The 20,007-nt window shown below is 33.0% G+C and overlaps 1 protein-coding gene across 4 annotated transcripts; it reads right to left on the reverse strand.

The window, feature by feature from the left end:
* Positions 1-257: 257 nt before the first annotated feature.
* On the reverse strand, positions 258-18,693 carry LOC105634596 (zinc finger CCCH domain-containing protein 37). 4 transcript variants are annotated; one of them, XM_089726755.1, is made up of 12 exons: positions 18,342-18,693; positions 11,284-11,531; positions 7,087-7,146; positions 6,920-6,994; positions 6,769-6,837; positions 6,467-6,685; positions 3,498-3,535; positions 3,361-3,407; positions 3,055-3,185; positions 1,453-1,506; positions 1,104-1,235; positions 258-646 (listed from the first exon to the last, which is right to left on the reverse strand). In XM_089726755.1, exons 1-12 carry the CDS (start codon positions 18,505-18,507, stop codon positions 500-502), a joined length of 1,386 nt encoding a protein of 461 aa, XP_089582881.1. In that variant the 5' UTR covers positions 18,508-18,693; the 3' UTR covers positions 258-499. The 4 variants fall into 4 exon arrangements, with proteins under 4 accessions (XP_089582881.1, XP_089582882.1, XP_089582883.1 ...); XM_089726756.1 differs by lacking the exon at positions 6,920-6,994 and having other exon boundaries at positions 18,342-18,648; XM_089726757.1 differs by lacking the exon at positions 11,284-11,531 and having other exon boundaries at positions 18,342-18,540.
* Between the last annotated feature and the right edge of the window lie 1,314 nt (positions 18,694-20,007).

The following is a 20,007-nucleotide window of genomic DNA, read 5'->3' on the forward strand; positions in this document are numbered from 1 at the left end:
GACAAGTGTTTAATTTGAAAATCAAGCCTGGCATTCTCTCGTATTTCCCAAATGCATTCAAAGATATTATTTTTAATATTTCCAAAATGCCATCACAACAGTCCGATTGAGAATTGTTCTAAGAATTGTATTTCATAATTAGAGCAAAAGGTACATGCTAAGACCAGTGGACTCCAGCAGTGGCCAGACCATATAAAAACTCTTTGAGAGTCGCTTCGAAGTTTTTCTTTTCTTTTTTCTTTTTAAAGTTACCTAACTGCAACACAAAATATTCCTCTTGCTTACAAGAAAATTAGAATACAAACAACAAAGTTCCTCAAGTTCATTTGTGAAGAGGTGAATTACATTCATTTTGCAGATTAGACACATCTGATCTATATTCCGACAAATACCCGACGAAAAATCAATAAAATTACAAGCCAAAAAGGTCCAGAAGAAGGATCATCCATGCTCAGAGCCTCGCTGCTACTGCACTTGGAAAGTTAAAGCTGCAGCCTCTTTACACATCATCTTCACCATCAAAAGAGGATATTCCTTGTGATGCTGAAATTGCCATGACTTCTCCAGGGGGCGGATGGTCAAATTTGCACGTAGCACCATATTTGCATGTACCAGTCTTCATGTAGTATGGACAGTGAACTGCACCCTGTAGAAGGGGTACCACCCCATTCAATAATATATTTCAAGTGTTATATGCACACAAAATGCGACAAATACCCTCAAGTTTAATAGACTAAAGGCGCAGCAACAGGGTGACCAGATCTTGGCTACAACCAAAGGTCTTCATCATGTCAAATAGGAAACAAATAGAATAGTAACAGAGGGAAAACAGATGTTAGATAGCTAAGACCAAAAAGATACATTAATTTATGCACTCGTGGAAATGTTAACTGCTTGTATTTTTTACCAAAAAAAAAAAAAAAAATACTAACAATAAAAACATGCAAATTAGCTAAATTAGTTATATGGTTAACTGACGAAGCCAGTATCCCTGACCCAAAAGAAACAAAGGAAAAATCCATAATTTATCAAAGAAATTGATTCCACCATACTGCCAAATAATGTAAATAGTGAATTTCTAAAAGCATAGCACTAATCCATACCTCTCGCCTAGGTAATCCTGCAAGAGTGAGCTTAACAGCCTGTTGTTCAGCTTGTGTTGGTGCAGAACGATTAATAGGGTGATGGAACTTGCACCTTTCTCCAAACTTGCATTCACCAGTCTTCATGTAGAACTGAAAATGGCAAAAAGAATAAATATAATAAATGAATCAAGGAAACTAGGCACAAAAATTTGGAAGAATCCATACTAAGAAAAAAGAAAACAATGCTAGTTGCTCCTCGCAACAGAAGCAGAAATACTGCCTCCAAACGGAAGTCAAATTTTACATGCAATATTTCACAAAATAGTCATACAGAATCCCAAATCCAATGATGAGGGTAGAAGCATACATCGCATTCTGTCTGTCCAGGTCGTTGAGGGTAGATAATGGATCCCACTCCCAGCTGCAATTATAAATTGTGTAAGTACCAAAGCAAAATTATGGAACTTATTTTGCAAAAAACCATCTTATTTCAAAGCAAAACCTTACAAGTAACATGATAGTAACATTACTAAAAGCTACAACAACTACTAAGCCTTAGCCCCAAACTAGCTAGGATTGGCCATATGAATCCTTTGTTTCTCATATCCACTCCGATCAATTAATATAAATGTAAAGCAAAGTATAATTAAAAAAAAAAAAAAATTGTTTTGAAATACTTTTCATAGAAAAAAATTTTTTAAGCGAAATTTTAAAATCATTTGGTCTATTAATAAATAGAACAAAGCATAAAATAGGTAACAACTAAGAAATTAGAGAGAGGTTTTGAAGCTTTGCTTGATTATTCCTTCAAGCATATTAGGCTTTAAATAGGATCGAGATTGATACAAATATGGTAATAGATCCTAACTATAACTATATAGGATCCTAGCTATAACTATATAGGAAATTCTACAATAACTACAATCATAATTACAATATATATTCTAACAACAACTAAGGCCTGCTACATGAATCTTTGTCTCCATATATACTCTGAAAAATACAAAAAGGAAGAAGAAAAAAAAAACTAATTTGAAAATATGAAAATAATTTTTATTTTTTCAAATTTTGACTTGGAGTACAATTGACACTGAATTTTCAAATTGGGATACAATTGACCAAAAAGAAGAAGTAAAATATAATTAGGTCCTTAAATTATGTTCAGATTAACACTTAAAATCTGTCTACTTTCAAAAAATAACTATAACATCTCCAGCTTTTATTTTACTTAGTATCAGATTCTTCTATCTAAAAAGTCAGTATTTTACCATGGGTCATACACATTTTTAAATGTAATATGCTTATTTCTTAGATGAAATATGCTGACATCTTGTATGAAAGAACCCAATAGCAAGTAAATCAAAAATTAGGGACATTATAATTATTTCTCAAAAGTTGAGGGAAGTGTTAATTTGGACATAATTTAGGCATTCAGTTATATATATATATATATATATATATATATATATATATATATATATATATATATAAGTAATATTCAAAAAACATAAAGGTATAAAAAGGTTAGAGGAATTTGACCATCAGGCACTTGATTTTTATTGCTACAACTTAAACCAAACAATGGAAAACAGCACATTTATCATAAAAATTTCTATCACCCAAAATAATAATAATAATAGTAACAATAATAATACTAACAAGAATACTAACTCAAAAACACTAAACAGTGGTCCTGATCAGGTAACAGTCATCCCTAAATTCAAATAAACACCATCATCCCTAAATCATGATTCATTTTTGGATGAAATGCAAAAATTCCTAAAGACCACTGTTTTGTGATCATAATTTCTGAACTTTTACCACTTGTGAAAAGAAAAGAAAAAAAAAGAAGGAGAAACAGTTATTGTTCCTGTTGGAATCTACATATGTTCACCCACACCTACACATACGCACACATGACTTCATGCAAACAATCGAACACTGCATATGTCTATGACATCAAATTTACCATTGGCTGAGCCAATCTAGGATCAATAGTTTGATATAAAGAGGCAGCTGGATTAATAACTCCAATGTTCAAATTAGCAGCAGGATTGGCTACAATGGGATGACTTATAGCAGCAGCAGGTGGATTGATTGCTGAAAAAGAACATCAGAATTTAACTCATACAATAAGTTTTAAAGAATGGAAAGAAGATGAGTATTGAAGAAAATAGGCAATTAAAATTTAAAGAATGAGTACTGAAGATGAGTTTCAAAGATATTACAATTCGGCATCTGTAGCCTTAAACTAAAAGCACCAGAGTGTGCATACCATTCCTATCAGGATGATTGTAGCGGCATGTGGCACCATACTTGCAACTGATGGAAAAATAAATAAATAAGTGAAGTTTTTTATTTTTCCAATTAGTTTATCACAAAAATGTCAGGCATAAATAGGCGATTATAAACCTGCCAGTTTTCAAGTAGAATGGACAATCCGCCTCTCCCTGTAAGAACCAAAGGATCAAATTATTAACAACAGTTCAGGTTAGGAGACATAATCAAATCAGTCCATGTTAGTTTTTCATGGTAAATAAAGAAAAGGCAATTAGATCTTTTATCCTCTAAACTTTTTTCTTTTGCAGTAAGGATGGTTAAGGGTATGATTAGGGATTTAATGTAATGCTTGTATAGAAACATTTTACATTTTAGCAATAAAAAGAATATATATATATATGTATAAAAACAAAATAGAAAAGCTATTATAATATGTGAAAGAGAAGAACTGGAACATCAGTAATATTTATGTTAAAAAAATTCCATCCACACCCTCCTCCCGACCCTAAAAAATTAAATAATACCCACCAAATGCTTCTTTCTTCTGTTTTTTTTTTTTTTTTTTTGGGTTTTAGAAATCAAACCACTACAACTTGAAATGAAACTTAGAAGTAGGCTAGTTTGGTTCAACAGTTATAGTAAGTTGTAGATAGCTAGTGGTTGGAAGGCCAAATACAATAACTAAAGATGCAAATGCGCTGAACCAGCTTGCAAGCTGTTCAAGCTCAAGCCTGATGATATTCAACTTGAAAGTTCGCCGAGCTTTGTCGAACTTTTATACATGCATACATATAATATTTATTTTAGGCTTACTCAACCTTCGAGCTGTTAAATTTTTTTAAGTTAAACTCGAGCCTCAAGTCGAGCTCGTCGAATTTCGAGTTGAGCTCAAGGCGAGCTGAATTCTACTGAGCCGACCTTCAAGCCTGGCAAGTCTAAACTCGACTCAATTTGTTTACAACCCCTAACTATAACAGCAACAATTAAACCTTAAACCCAAACTCGGCTATATGAAACTTTGATCTTCATTCTGCTTTAATCAAAGCTGCATCTATGCTAATGTCAACAAACATTAGATATTTTACAACCACTTTCTTCCATATGGTTCTAGGCTTACCTTTTCACCATGCAACACCATCCCACCACCATAGTATCACACTTATGAACTAAAGCACATAAAGGTCTACGTAAGACATGACCCAATCATTTCATATGTCTTATTTTATCCCTAACTTATGTTATTTGCACTTTTTGTCGGATGTGGTCATTTCTAATCTTGTCAAATCTTGTGTAACCACAGATCCATCTTAATATCTACATCTCCACAACATTCATCTAGTAAACATATTGGCCATCTGTCCACTAAGATTTGAGAGCCATTCCTACCTAACACCACCATTTAGGCGCCAATGTGGTGGGACTAACTCCGTTACCCACACTTATCCATGATATGGGAACCCTTGCTCATAGTATTTATTAGGATCCAAGTTGCAACGGGGACTTGTCTTGGATCATACATTAGAAGTATCGATTTCAATGTGGAGTTTATATGAACTAAGGGTCTCCAACTTCAACGGCTAGCTTTTGAGGTATGATTTTCCCAAGGTCATACTCTACTCTATACTAGTATGAAACCTTGTATTGTCATATATAGTTCTAAACCAAAGGCATGATTATGATATGATATGATATGATATGATTAGGGAGAATTGACCTAATGACTTCAAATTGAGGCCCTTCAATAATAATAAATCTTTTTGACCTTTACGAATGGACTTGTGTGTAACCCTATGCTTTTACTAGGCCTTAGATTCATGCACATTACATTAGACCAACCAACAATTCCTAATCTACTTGACATAGGACAGCTTAGGAAAACTTGGACTTTAGGAGATTAGGGCTAGGGCTTGTAGAAATCAATAATTAGAACCTAAATTTAGACTGGCATGTCTGAATTCTTCTAGGAAAAAAAAGGCTATCTAGTGCACGAAGCATCCCACATGCGTGCTCTGGGAAGCGTTGATGTATGCAACATTTCCCTACTTTTTGTGGACAGGTTTTTGTTACTCAAACCTATAAACTTCAAGTCACAAGTTTATCATTACACCAAATCTACCCTCTTTGAATTCTTCTAGAAAATAATGGATAAATCAAACAAGTAAAATAGAACTGTTAGCATCATAATAATAGGATAAAATACATAATCATATCAAGGAAGCCCACACTTCCTAGGGCTTCCTAGGGTTACAATTGCATCACACAACTTAAAATAAGAGCATAAAATTGCTCATATTTTTACTAACTGAAATCTAATAATAAAGCATTAAAATCATAGTATTTAAAGAGCCAATCTAATCCTAAAACTTAAAGGTAAAGGAACCCCAAAAGTAGTTGTAATTCTTCAAGTCCATGTGTAGTATGCAGAACGAAATGGGAAATGGACTCCCCATTCCCATTCCCTCCTTTTATAGATTAATTGAGAGTAGAACAGCTGCATTTTCATGCTCAGCTTATCGTACTTCAAACATTTGTCGTATTCTTTTCATAATTACTTTATTTATTATTATTTCTTTAACAGTGTTTTGTATTAAATGAATACGAAATTAATTCGATTTGCAAATGATTCACTAAAAGAATCATTGACAAATGAATTTTCATGTCGAGATTGAACGTATAATTTATTTTAAATATGTATTTTATTAGCCTGTTTTTACAATTCATTAACTTTATTAGCTTGTATTCTTTTGACTTTGGAGTTCATTAGCAAATTCTAACGACTTGGTAGAATTTGACTCGAGAATAACTTACTCCACAGAATTAAAATTTAGAACTCCAAATAAAATTATACCAAACACCTCAACTGCAGATTTACAAATGAATTCCTCAAAATTTTATGAAATTCATTTACGCCAAATAGCTAAAGGCTAAAATGCATTATCATATGCACTAAGATTGAGCCACTTCTTTACTCTTCTCAACAATTTTTTACTCGTCTTGGGAAAGAGAAGCTCCTTTGAAGTTATGTCAAATTACACAATGCACAAGAACACTGCAATGACTCATCTGCCATTTACTATAAGCATTCACTAAGATTAGGTTACCAGTCTTATTGGAAGTCCTTTGGAATTATGACCTAAGGCTGGGGTCAATGAAATGGAAGCCTTAACCACATTGAAATCTCCAGTTGTTCCTTCCATAGTAACTGTTGATCCAATCTGCACTGTGTTATTAGTCTCTTGTCCAAATTGCATCTGGATATCTTTTGGATGATGGAATTTGCATGTTGCTCCAAACTTGCATTTCCCAGTCTTCATATAGAACTGTTTAACACCATAATAAGCAAGTTTAATGCAACTTTATAGTAAGTATTATTGAGAAAAAAATTAGAAGAATAAGATCTTACTGCACATGTGGGCTCTGACGGCCTCTCCGGTAAGGCAAAACCATCATTATCCTCTGAACCACCTTGAAACTACAACAATGAATGCAACTATATAATTAACAGAGGATAACCCATGGAAAAGAACATAGAAATCTACTACAATAGCACATACCAAAGCCAACTTGTCTTTCGGATGATTAAATTTGCAATTCAAACCATACTTGCATCTTTTTGTTTTTAGGAAGTACTACAAGATGATTGAGCATATAAAAATAGTAAGTAGTTCAAGCCTGCATTTAACAGACAAGAAAAGGAGCAACTAATTGAACCACCACTTACCGGACAATCCGGCTCTCTTGGCCTCTCAGGAAGGGATTCCATTTCAGCAATAAGGGGCACCTAAACAACAATAAAAAGAAATAACTATATATCGCACATTAAGGCTACAACTATGTTACTCGAATTGCAAGCAACATGCTTTCCAGTGAACAAATAATATCAGTCAGCTGAATTTAATAATTTTGCTTAATCAGTTTCTTGGTTCATAAACCTTATCAAAGAATATGTATGCATTTTAGAGTATTTAAGAAAAAGTAACGCCACCACCGCATGTATTCAAAAATTGCCCAAGCATAAAAAACTAGTTAAGCTGTAAATATATTAGAGGATCTAAAAAATTCTCAATAAAAAAAAGTGAAGATAGGACTACGAACATAGCAAACACTATAAATGATGACAAAGTAGAAGGAAACACAAAAACACGAAAAAGAAGAGAAGGATATAAGAAGGATTGAAAAGTAAGTTAGAGGATTTTGGCTTAGCTATTGGATGCAGCTAATAGTTGTTCTATAGTTAACAATTGGATCACAGCCATTTGGTAAGCTCTAAACAACAACAGCTAATAGCAAACTGGAGTCCTTATCAATTATCATTCCCATTAGCTTTACTTTGAAGCTTTTTGTCAATTGCTAATAGTACTTTTTGTTTAGTCAAAAGAACCAGTTTTAGAAAACACAACAAACTAACATATATTTGTTTCTCCATATTTCAATCAAGGGTTACCTATATATTGGTGTCAATTACTTCTTTGAATTGAATTGTATTTCTAATATACTCGTAATTTGCAATACAAACTACTACGAAGTAGGCTTTCCTTTTCCACATTGACCTTTTATGTTACTTATTTATACTTGTTATCTTCTTAACAATTATAAATAGTTAATAAAATATTTAAAATAATGCCTTGACTAATTATACAATATACCTTTCAGTCAAAAAAACAATAATGTATACATTTATAAAAAGAGTGCACAAAGCATCTCATGTTTGAGGGTTCTGGAGAGAGTTTATAAATGTAACCTTCCCCCACTTTTGCAAAGAGACTATTTTCGTGGCTCAAACCCATGAACTCTTAAGTCAAAAGTGGAGCAACTTTTTCTTACACCAAAGCCACCCTCAACATATATATTTACAAATAAAAAATATTTTTGTTTCTTACAAACATGTGCACAAAATTAATTATTTTTTAATTAAAATTTCCATTATTATTTAATTTATATAGTACACTAAAAATCAAAATAAAAAAAACATATGCTAATAAATAAATTATATCCTTAATGGTCATTTGACATAACAACAACAAACAAGAAGCAGATATTTACCAAACGTTTTGACATTTATCAGCTAACAATTATTAGCTACTAGCTATCCACTAATAGCTAAACCAAATGGGAGTCAATCAAAAAAATCAATCCATTGGAAAGAAAAAAACAAAAAACGAAGGATTTAAAAGAAAATTTTTATAGAAAAATTCAACGAAGTTTCTTAAACAGAAGAAAGCATTGATGAAGAAATAAGGCTGTAGAAGTGGCAAGAACATAAATTGAACCCCAATGCCTGAAATAATATGCATTTCAGAACTAGTATTATACCACTCGAATGGACATCAATCAGTTAGTTTTTTGGTCATTTATTCTCATTTGGGATTTTGGTCTACTGGTTTTATTTGATAACTGGAAAAACAACTACTTTAAAATTGAAATGCAAATGCAAAAATCATTTATGACAAGTAAAAACGTTTTGTTTAGTAAATAGTAGGGGGAACTATGATCCAAAGTTGAAATAATTGAAATACTCCAAAAATATTTAAGGATGAAAGTTAATGTAGAACTCTTCTTATAATGTATGTCTATGACTCTACAAAGTAACTGAAAATTTGTACAGAAATTGTTAACTTGGGCAAATAACAAAGTATTTTGATGTTGTAAAATAATAATACATACAGCAAACTAATTTGGCTCAGAAGCCTTGACCAGCAAACAACATATTGTATGGGATAAAGGAATACATTTCCTCAGCCTTCTTGGTTTTGATGGAGAGGTTCACAAAAAGACAAAACCTAGCACAAGTCTCCTTTGGCAATATCATGGGCAATCAATGCTTGATCACTCGATGAGTTCTTAGCTGCTTAGTTCTCCAATAAGAAACTTATAGGAGTTTCAAGCAATGGTGTTGTGTTTATATGAGTCGGTATGTGTAACGCTTGGTAAATGAACATTCCAGAAGCACTTTTGTAATTTCTAGTTCATGAATTATTAAAAGGATGTTCCAAATGTCTCAAAAAGGTAACAAGCGGCAAAAAGTTAACCCCTTTTGCTACAAATTTTGCAGATTAACAGACTCTCCGGTACAACAGCTATAAGCAGAGATAGGGTTCAAGCATGGAGTTAAAAGGAGCATATTTATGAAACAACATTATACTAATTCTAAATGTAAAGGAATATGCCTAAAATATATTTTAATCAAATTCACTAACTTTTTCTACTACTCAGAAAATGATAATGCAAACTCTTCTAATAGCTAGGTATTGCAAATAACTTAATTTTTATAAGGGTTAGTCAACAAAAGATGGACCCTGAAACAAAATATGTAGACTCATAGCAATATGCCACAAATATACCATAATCCACTAGACAGCATCTTTGTAATATTCAGAAAAATGATAATGTGAATCCCTTTTATTAGAAATATTGCTAATAACAACTTCTAAAAGGGTCAATCACCCAAAAGGGCTCGAATTAGCAATAGTTTAGCATGTACCTTTGCTATTGGTTTTTATCATGGCTAGGCTGCCCAAACCCATCCAATTACGTAAAAAAACTAAAATAACTTATAAATAAAATAAAATTAAGCTTGCATATTGGTGGATTTGGTGGTCTATCATCATTATACACATTCTAACGTTTACATATTCTTCCAAAATAGTCATATTGAAAAGCTTATTTGCATATAATTAAATCAATTTTAATGGCCTACTAACAAGTCCACCTCAGCTAAAGCATAAGACTATAATTGCAAATTGCACAGTAAGTTTAGGACACATGTTGTTCTACACAATTTGCAAGAACACAATAAAAAAAGATGCAATTAACCCATCCCCTGTAAATTTCTGAAAAGATTTGTCAGATAACATTAATGTTTCTATTACCATCCAGGCTAAGCTGCTTATAATGGCAATGCTAATCATATTTAACAGATTTAATCATAAAATAACGCTTATTAATCTACCCAAAAAAAAATCATTACCACACAAGTTTAAAGATTCAGTCTACAGTTCAAATTTTTCACATAAAAGTCAGTCAAAGGTGAACCAAAATCCACCTGGAAAAAAAAAAAGAACTATGATTTGTACAGTGGGCATAAGCCTAGCACTTTTGACATGGACAGGAAGTTCGAAAGGCTGGCATGGACAGAGGATGTATTTGGTGCTCCATCATCTAATATAAACACGGTATAGAGCTATTATTTTTGTTCACTAATTTGTAGAACCACAAGTGGTGAAATAATTGCGAAAATAGAAATTATGAGACATTTCTAGCATAAAATTCCTAGCAACCTCATAATTGTACAACTATATTCTGTCATAGACATGTCTGTTCACAAGCACACTAACCTTTCAGATTTTCATAGCCAAGTTCCCTAGAATACTTGCAGCATGCTCTTTCGTTAACAAGGAAAAAAAAATTTAAGGAGAAAAGAAAAGAGGAGACAATTATAAGCGCAATAACAAATAAATACATTCAAAAATGAAAAATTTTCATAGGGAAAATCACATTAAAATGGATACAAATAAAAAGGTAGTATAATATGTTTCCCAAAAGCCAACAAAGGAACAGTTTAATGCTACTATGAATGGAGGATGCCCTAATGAGATAGTGTTATAACAATATTCGTCCAAAACTGCTAGCGAATAAAATCAAACATAGTGTGCATAAAGTGTGAAAGCTATTTTTAGGACACATTTAAAAAAAAAAAAAAAAAAAAAATACTAACCAAAAGGACAAGCTAGAATAGTCTAATCGCTCACTCATTTAGGTAAGAATTACAGTAGTTAGAAGTACCTATTATTTTTAAAAATTTAAACATGTATCTGTTAAGCTTTAAGCTACTGATTCTCATCAAAATTCCCATAACGAAATTATATAAACATATCTTATAATATATAATGATCATACATATAAAGATAATAAAGGTCACCTCTTTCCAATTTGGGATTCCACCCTCAGGAACCCAAACAGGATGGTCAAACTTGCAGCTATCTCCAAATTTACAGGTTCGTGTGAGCATATAGTGGGCGCAATCCTTCTCTCCTGGCCTCTGTGGATATATAGGCAAATTGCTTGCACTCTCGAATCTATAACGCTTGGCTAGGGAGCTGGTAGAATACCAAGCTTCACTTTGCCCAATAATGTTATGGGCACCCATAATAGTCGGATGATAGAGCACTATATATATAGTAGAGAAGTATATACAGGAAAAAAAAAACAAAAGAAACATATAGTTATTGTATAAATATGCTTAAAAATGTTATTTTGGCGTAAGAACATTAATTTTTAAAATAATATATAGGTATGTTCTATACCACCTTTATATCAAAATAAATGCAACATAAATATTGTAAAACTTCTAAGTTTCAATATTTTTCTACACATGAAAACATTAAGTGTCAGTTATGAAAGCAATTTGATTACATAGGTAACATTAGTATGTAGAAAACGTCACTTATGTTTAGAAAGTGAAACAACTATCAACATTTATGAACGATAGATAGATTATGAATATTTAGTATAAATTGTCTAAACTACAAATGTATTTGCTAAGGTATAGAAATCTTACAATTTCCAAGCCAAATCTTGCATTCAAACTATGCAAGACATGGGCTAGAGCACTATGGTCAAATCAGGGTTCAAAACTTTTTATATAAAGTACACCTATACTTGCTTTTTTGCAAGGCAGTCAACCAAGTATGATTATCATAATTATGCCTTTCTGTTGAAATCTTTGTGATTGAAGTAAATATTGTGTTTCCTAGTTTAGGTTTATTTCTAATTAGTGTAAAGATTGTGTTTCCTAGTTTAGATTTATTCCTATTTAGATTACTTCCTATATTGGAACAATTTTTTGTATATATATAGTAGAGTAGAGGTTGAAAAATATAACACATTTGAAAGAAATAAACATATTCTTTCCTTTAATTTCTACATGGTATCAAAGCCATTGCCGTGAATTTTTCGACAATGGTTTCAGTTTGCAAAACAGTCTGAGATACACATAGCACCGCCGAAAGTGGGAGTTGGTCGTCACCACCCGTCTCAGAAGGAAGAACGACCGCCGATTGGCACTCCGTCCAAACCGCGTCGCCGTCTGACCACACGCGTGTGCACACGTGCCTTCAAGAGATTTGGATTGTTCTTCACGCGTCGGCACGTGCGGCTGTTTCCAGCGAGCTCCGTCGACGATTCTTATTCCGGCGACCTCGACTCGGTGTGGCGACGCAGACCTACTGGTTCTTCGACACCAGTTTTGCCTCTTTTGAAATTTTTTTCCTTTTCCACCACTGCTGCTGCCTTTTACCGCTGCTGTCCTTTTTATCACTGCTGCCGTTTAAATTTTTTTTTTTAAGATATGGTTGATGGAAAGAAGGTAGATATGGTTTTTCACTCAAAGAGCCCCTCACTTCAGATTAGCCTGGTGAAGTTAGATGGAACAAACTACCTGGCTTGGTCTCGGTCTTATTTATTATTCATTGAAGCTAGAGGTTTGCAGGGATACCTTGATGGTGGAGCAACTAAACCAGCTTCGATAGACCCGGCCTTTAACAAGTGGAAATCCGAGAATTCTTTTATTATGTCTTGGTTGATAAATTCCATGCAGCCAACTATTTTCCGAGGATATTTGCTTTTTGATACAGCTAAGAAGATATGGGATGCTGCTTCAAAGACGTGTTCACAAACTGAAAACTATGCTCAAAGGTATGAATTGCGACAGAAAGTTCATGAAACCAAGCAGGGAGATCTGACTATCGCTTAGTATTTTGCTGAACTTAGTGGGTTATGGCAGGAACTGGATTATTATCAAGACTTTCAAGTAAGATGCACTGATGATGCGACTCAAGTTTGGAAGTTGATTGAAGTAGAACGTGTGTATGATTTTCTAGCTGGCCTAAATAACGAGTATGATCAGATTCGAGTCCAAGTTCTTGGACAAGATCCTTTTCCATCCTTACGACAAGCATACTCATTTGTACAGCAAGAGGAGACTAGGAGGAACGCTATGGTTCACCGATCTACCATTTACAAAGCAGGGTTGATTGCTAATTCTGCAAGAGAACATATCCAGGTTGCAAAGAGCAGTTTCTTCAGATAGAGATCAATTATTTTGTGACTATTGCAGTAAGAACAGGCATACTAAGGAGTTCTGCTGCAAATTACATGGACGCCCAACTAAAGGGCATGGAGGAAAGCGGGTCAGTTCTTCTAGACCACAGGCACACATATCTGACAGTGGAGCTTTATCTGACGAACCATCTACTGCTGGAAGCTTTTCTAATAAGGAGATTCAGTCCCTGAAACGATTGTTGTCACAGCTTGATTCGTCCTCAACTCAGACTGCAGTCTCTAATTTTGTTAATTCAGGTAATGCTTTCCTTACCTTTCTTGCAAAAATTGCAAAACCCTCTTGGGTTATAGATTCAGGAGCAAATAAACATACAACAGGCTCTATAAAACATTTCTTCACATATTCTAAGTATCAAGGCACAAACAAAATTTGCATTGCGGATGGCTCCTTAGTACCAATTGCTAGCACAGGTTCTATTGACTATAATTCCAATATTAAACTCTCCCTTGTTCTTCATGTTCCTAGATTTCCTATTAATCTGTTATCTATTAGCTTAATCACAAAAGCACTCAATTGCAAAGTAACTTTTTACCCTACTCATTGTATATTTCAGGAACTGAATTCGGGGAGAATGATTGGCAGTGGTAGCTTGCGCGATGGACTGTATCTGTTGGATGACGTTAGTTGTTTTTCAAATTCATGTACCAGTCAAGCTTTGTTAGCAACTTCTAGAAATCCTTCCCATGAAGTTATTCAATGGCATAGGAGATTAGGACATCCCTCTTTTTCTATTTTAGGACGTTTATTTCCCACTTTGTTTGCTAAATGTGATTTTAATTCATTAGTATGTGATGCTTGTGAACTTGCCAAACACACCAGGCATTCTTATTCTCCAATTAATAATAAGAATTTAATTCTTTTTGCTACTATTCATTCTGATGTTTGGGTCCTACTAAAATTGTCTCTCTTTCTAGTTATAGATGGTTTGTGATCTTTATTGATTGTTGCACTAGATTAACTTGGGTTTATTTGATGAAAACAAAAAATGAAGTTTTTCGTGTTTTCAGAACTTCCATAAAATGATTTGTACTTAGTTTGATGCGCATGTTAAAATCCTAAGAACTGATAATGGTACTGAATACATGAATGCAATTTTTCGTACCTATTTAGATTCTAATGGTATTATACATCAGACTAGTTGTGTAATACTAGTGCTCAAAATGGAGTAGCGGAAAGGAAAAATAGACATTTACTGGAAGTAGCTAGGTCCCTTATGTTCACTATGAATCTTCTCAAACCATATTAGGGGATGCTATTTTGACTGCTGCTTACCTTATCAATCGTATGCCTCTTCGTACTTTAGATTTTAAAACTCCATTAGAGGTTCTTCAAGGAAAAAAACTCTTATATTGTACCTCCTAAAGTCTTTGGTTGTATTTGCTTTGTTCATAAGAATGGTCTAAGCAAATTAGATCCTAGAGCCTTGAAGTGTGTGTTTGTTGGTTACTCTATTACTCAAAAAGGATACAAGTGTTATCATCCTTCTTCTAGGAAATACTTTGTGAGTATGGATGTTACCTTTCGGGAGCTTGAATCTTATTTTCTTTCCCAGTCACCTCTTCAAGGGGAGAAACATCAGATGGAAGAGGTAATGGATGACATTTCTTTCCAGGGGGAGATTCCTGTAGACATAGATAGTAAGAGAGAGCAACCACCCAAATCTCTAGGAAGATTGGATAGACCTGATTTGAAAACCTACACACGGCGGACTAATACAGATACAACCATGGAGCATGAGACCTCTGATCAACCGTCCTCTCCAATTTCAGTCCCTGAAGATACAGAAGAACAAGAACTTGTTGAGTCTTCTTTAATTCTTGTTGATTCTGATCCTAATCTTAATTCCAGTCCTTCTGACAATGACCTTGATATTCCTATTGCTCTTAGAAAAGGAGTTAGAACATGCACTAAACATCACATCTCTCATTTTATCTCCTCTACTGCTCTGTCCCCTTCCTATAGAGCCTTTGTTTTGTCTATTTCTTCTATTTCTATACCGCAGGATTGGCAAGAGGCATTACAAGACTCAAAATGGAAGGCTGCAATGGTTGAGGAAATGAGAGCTTTGGTAAAAAACGAGACATGGGATCTTGTAACTCCACCAGGAAAGAAGCCAGTTGGATGTAAATGGGTGTTCACAGTTAAACATAGGGCAGATGGTTCAATTGAGAGGTACAAGGCTAGATTGGTAGCCAGAGGATTCAGTCAGACCTATGGAGTTGATTATCAGGAAACATTTGCCCCTGTAACCAAGATGAACACAATCAGAATTTTGTTGTCTTGTGCAGTCAATCTTGACCGGGAGTTGCATCAATTTGATATTAAAAATGTTTTTCTACATGGTGATTTGAAAGAAGAGATATATATGGAGATCCCTCCTGGATTTGATGATGACAAAACCAGAGGAAAAGTTTGCAAGCTGAAGAAGTCATTATATGGGCTAAAACAATCACCAAGAGCATAGTTCGAAAGGTTTAGTAAAACTATGCTTTCTTTTGGGTATATTCAGAGCGATGTTGATCATACTTTGTTCATTAAACATCATGAAGGTAAGATCACATTGCTTATTGTTTATGTTGATGATATAGTGATGACTGAAAATAATGAAGAAGAAATGACTCACTTGAGAAATTTGTTAGCTAGGGAGTTTGAGATTAAGGATTTGGGAAAGTTGAGATATTTCCTTGGGATAGAAGTTGCTAGGTCAGAAAAAGAGATTTTTATTTCTCAGAGAAAGTACATCATTGATCTCCTTAAAGAAACTGGTATGTTGGGATGTAAACTTGCAAAATCACCTATTGAAGCAAATCATAAGCTTCAAGCTGGAGTGGGAAGTTCAGTTGATGTTGGCAGGTATCAGAGATTGGTCGGGAGATTGATTTACCTTGCTCCATACTAGACCAGATATTGCCTATGCTGTAAATTTAGTGAGTCAGTACATGCATGACCCTCAGAAGTCTCACTTAGAAGCAGTGCATCGGTTTCTAAGATATTTAAAATCAGCTCCGGGTAGAGGACTTTTATTTTCTAAACATGGCCATTTAACAATAACAAGCTATACAAATGCGGATTGGGCTAGTTCCCTTGATGACAGGAGATCAACCTCAGGTTATTGTGTTTTTGTTGGAGGAAATCTGGTCACATGGAGAAGCAAGAAGCAGGTTGTTGATGAAAGGTCCAGTGCAGAAGCTGAATATAGAACTATGGCACAGGGAATATGTGAACTTCTATGGTTGCGTAGATTAATGGAAGAGTTAAAGTTGGTTGAAACAACAAATATATCATTATTTTGTGATAGTAAAGCAGCCATCAGTATTATGAACAATCCAATCCAGCATGATCGAACTAAGCACATAGAGATTGATCGTCACTTTATAAAAGAGAAGATAGTTGTAGGTTTTATAAGTGCCTCCTATATAGCTTCAAAAGAGCAACTAGCTGATGTTTTCACAAAGGGTTTGCATAGCAAGTTGTTTCATCTTAGTTTGCAAGTTGGGCATGAGTGATATCTATGCACCAACTTGAGGGGGAGTGTTGAAATCTTTGTGATTAAAGTAAATATTGTGTTTCCTAGTTTAGGTTTATTCCTAATTAGTGTAAAGATTGTGTTTCCTAGTTTAGGTTTATTCCTATTTAGATTACTTTCTATATTGGAACAATTTTTTGTATATATATAGTGGAGTGGAGGTTGAAAAATATAACACAATTGAAAGAAATAAAACATATTCTTTCCTTTAATTTCTACACTTTCCAAAGAAGTAATGCGAAACCGAGTGGAATGGAAGAAATCATCCATGTAGACTGAAACTAGCTTAGGTTTACGGCTTAGTAGTCGTTCTTATTGTTGTATGTTATAATTATGTAATAAAACAAGGGAGGACAACTTCTTAATTGATGCAGCACTCAACCAAGGAAGTCATAATAGAAAATAAAGATAAATGATGAACAATGCTGTAGGTGTCCACTTTTAATGGAATACATTAAAAGAACTGATGTTTCAAAATCTGCTTATTGGTTTTGGAGTAATTCTAGAGAAATAAGAAAAGAATAATCTTAGAACATTCAAGAGTCAGACAAATTATGGAACACCACGGAAACAAACACATCAATTGACTAACATTTTCTTATAGACTACATTTAGTAACTGCACTTAAATTACGAAACAAAACCCTAATGCCTATGGACAGAACTACATTATTTATTTTCCAAGCTTTGTCATCTTACAAATAAAATAATTATACCTATTTCAAAGTTCTTGAATTGGCCTTTACTTGAAACACAAAACAACCTCTCATACCATAGATTCAGCTATGACTAATTAAGCTTGCAAGATTTGTTGTCTTAGAAATAAATAATTATCTATATATCCAAAATCCTCAAATTTGGCCTTTGCTATTACAAGCACGTCACTTTTCCAACTCCTCCCAACTGGGGAAAAATCATCTGAATTATTATTCATAGCATTAGCAAAAATTTTCACATTCATTGGAGGAGAAAAACAATATCTTAACGATTCCATGTGAGGAAGGATCAATGACCACAAATGATCAATACTTCAACAATATAGCAGAAATAAGAAGATCTGATGTTGCATTTTATTGCATTTGAACTTTAATGTTCTTGAGCAATTGAATGACATAAAACTCAATGAGCAATAGTCATCAGCTTTTCTATCATTCAAATCTGTCAAGCATCCAACAAACTCCTGGTGCATAGTTTATCATTCAAATTTACCTTTTACATAGTTTAAACTGAATATAAAAGAAAATTTAAATTCAAATAAATTTGGGTTGTGTTTTTCTAAACGGAAGCAATTATAGAGAAAAAAATGTAAAAATTCAAGAGAAGAAGCAAACCTTCAGAAGAGCGTTTGATGCCGGCGAGGAGAGGTTCAACGGCGGCAGGAACATCGACACCTGGTGGTGGGGTCCAAGAGGCCAAATGCGAAGCTGTAGCGGCAGCGGCAGAAGGAATGCCTCTGTCGGTCGAGTACCTGAGGGCTTCGCTCTGGGTCAGATACATAGAGGAGGTCACAGTCTACTTAGAATCGGAATCCGGCAAAGCTCCCAGGGTTGTCTCGGGAGTGTACGTAAGGCGTAGGCAGAAGTGGCGACAGCTGATTATGGCGGGGCCACTCCGTAGCTTCAACTATAGCCGTAGAGCTCGTCTATTTACACATATCCAAACCCTATATACCAATATAGCCTTACAAATTTTATTCGATTAATCAATATATATATATATATATAACAACATTTTTTCCCTATAAAGTTACACGTGACATATTTTTCTAATTAGGCTTCAACTTGACATTGTTTGATTTAATTATTTAATATATTAATTTGATTTGGATTTATTTTGAATTAGTGTTTTTAATTTAATTTGATTTGATTATTCAATATATTAATATATTGGTTGGATTTGAATTTATTTTGAATTAACATTTTTGGTTTGGTTTGATTTGGTTATTTAATGTAACAATGGCTTTAAGTAATTATTATTAATTTTTAATTTTTAAAAAATGATAAAGTTTAATAACAATAAATTATTCAATTAATGTATTAATGTATTGCTTTGTAACAAATATTTACTCTCAAATTTGTGAAATAACAAACGCTTCTTCTAATAACCGTTTTCTATCTTTAACGTATTTTAACATTTCCTATCCAAACGTTTCCATTTTTTTTTTAAATGGTGTGGTAATGCATTTTTTTTAATTTTAAATTGTTTACTCTCAAAAAATACTTTAGCTTTCTTAGAAATACTATATATATATATATATATATATATATATATATATATAAATTGTGTCACTATATTCTTTTGTATTTTTGACAAAGGTGTTTTGGTCTCTGCTTTTAAATAAATTATTCATTTTTTCTTAAAAGTTTAGAATTTTCTACATTTTAACTATTTCTACTAATGGAGTTAATAGTTCTTACTCAGATTTTTTTTTGGTCTCATTTTCTAAAGATTATTTAACATGTTTTTGTACCCGTCAATTATCAAATCAAAATATATAAGTATAAAGTAGGCATAATTTTTCTTGGTGCTGCCACGTAGGATTCCAAATTAATGATATGTATATGATTAAATTGTTTATTTTTATATTTATTTAAAAATAAATTAATTTATAATTGAATTAAATCATCTTAAATATAATTGATTAATATAATGTTAGAGAATTAATAGCGTGTTAAGTAATAATTTATATAATTTTTAATGATATAAATAAATTTCATAATTTATAAAATTTAATGATATGGACAAATATTATTGTAATTAAAAATTAAAAAATTTTTTATTAAATTAAATTGTGTTAAATATAATTGATTAATTATAGTATTAATAACATGATAAGTTGAGGATTTATACCACTTTTAATTATTTAAATAAAATTATTTATTCATGAATTTTAATGAAATAGCGAGTTAATTATTTTTTACATTAATTTCAAAATAAATCAAATTAATGAATTTTATCACCTTTCATTTTACTTTTTTTTATTTATCTCTGTAAATT

This window comes from Jatropha curcas, chromosome 10, assembly GCF_041381405.1.
Source record: "Jatropha curcas cultivar XTBG-Jc1 chromosome 10, XTBG_Jcur_1.0, whole genome shotgun sequence".
NCBI lineage: Eukaryota > Viridiplantae > Streptophyta > Magnoliopsida > Malpighiales > Euphorbiaceae > Jatropha > Jatropha curcas.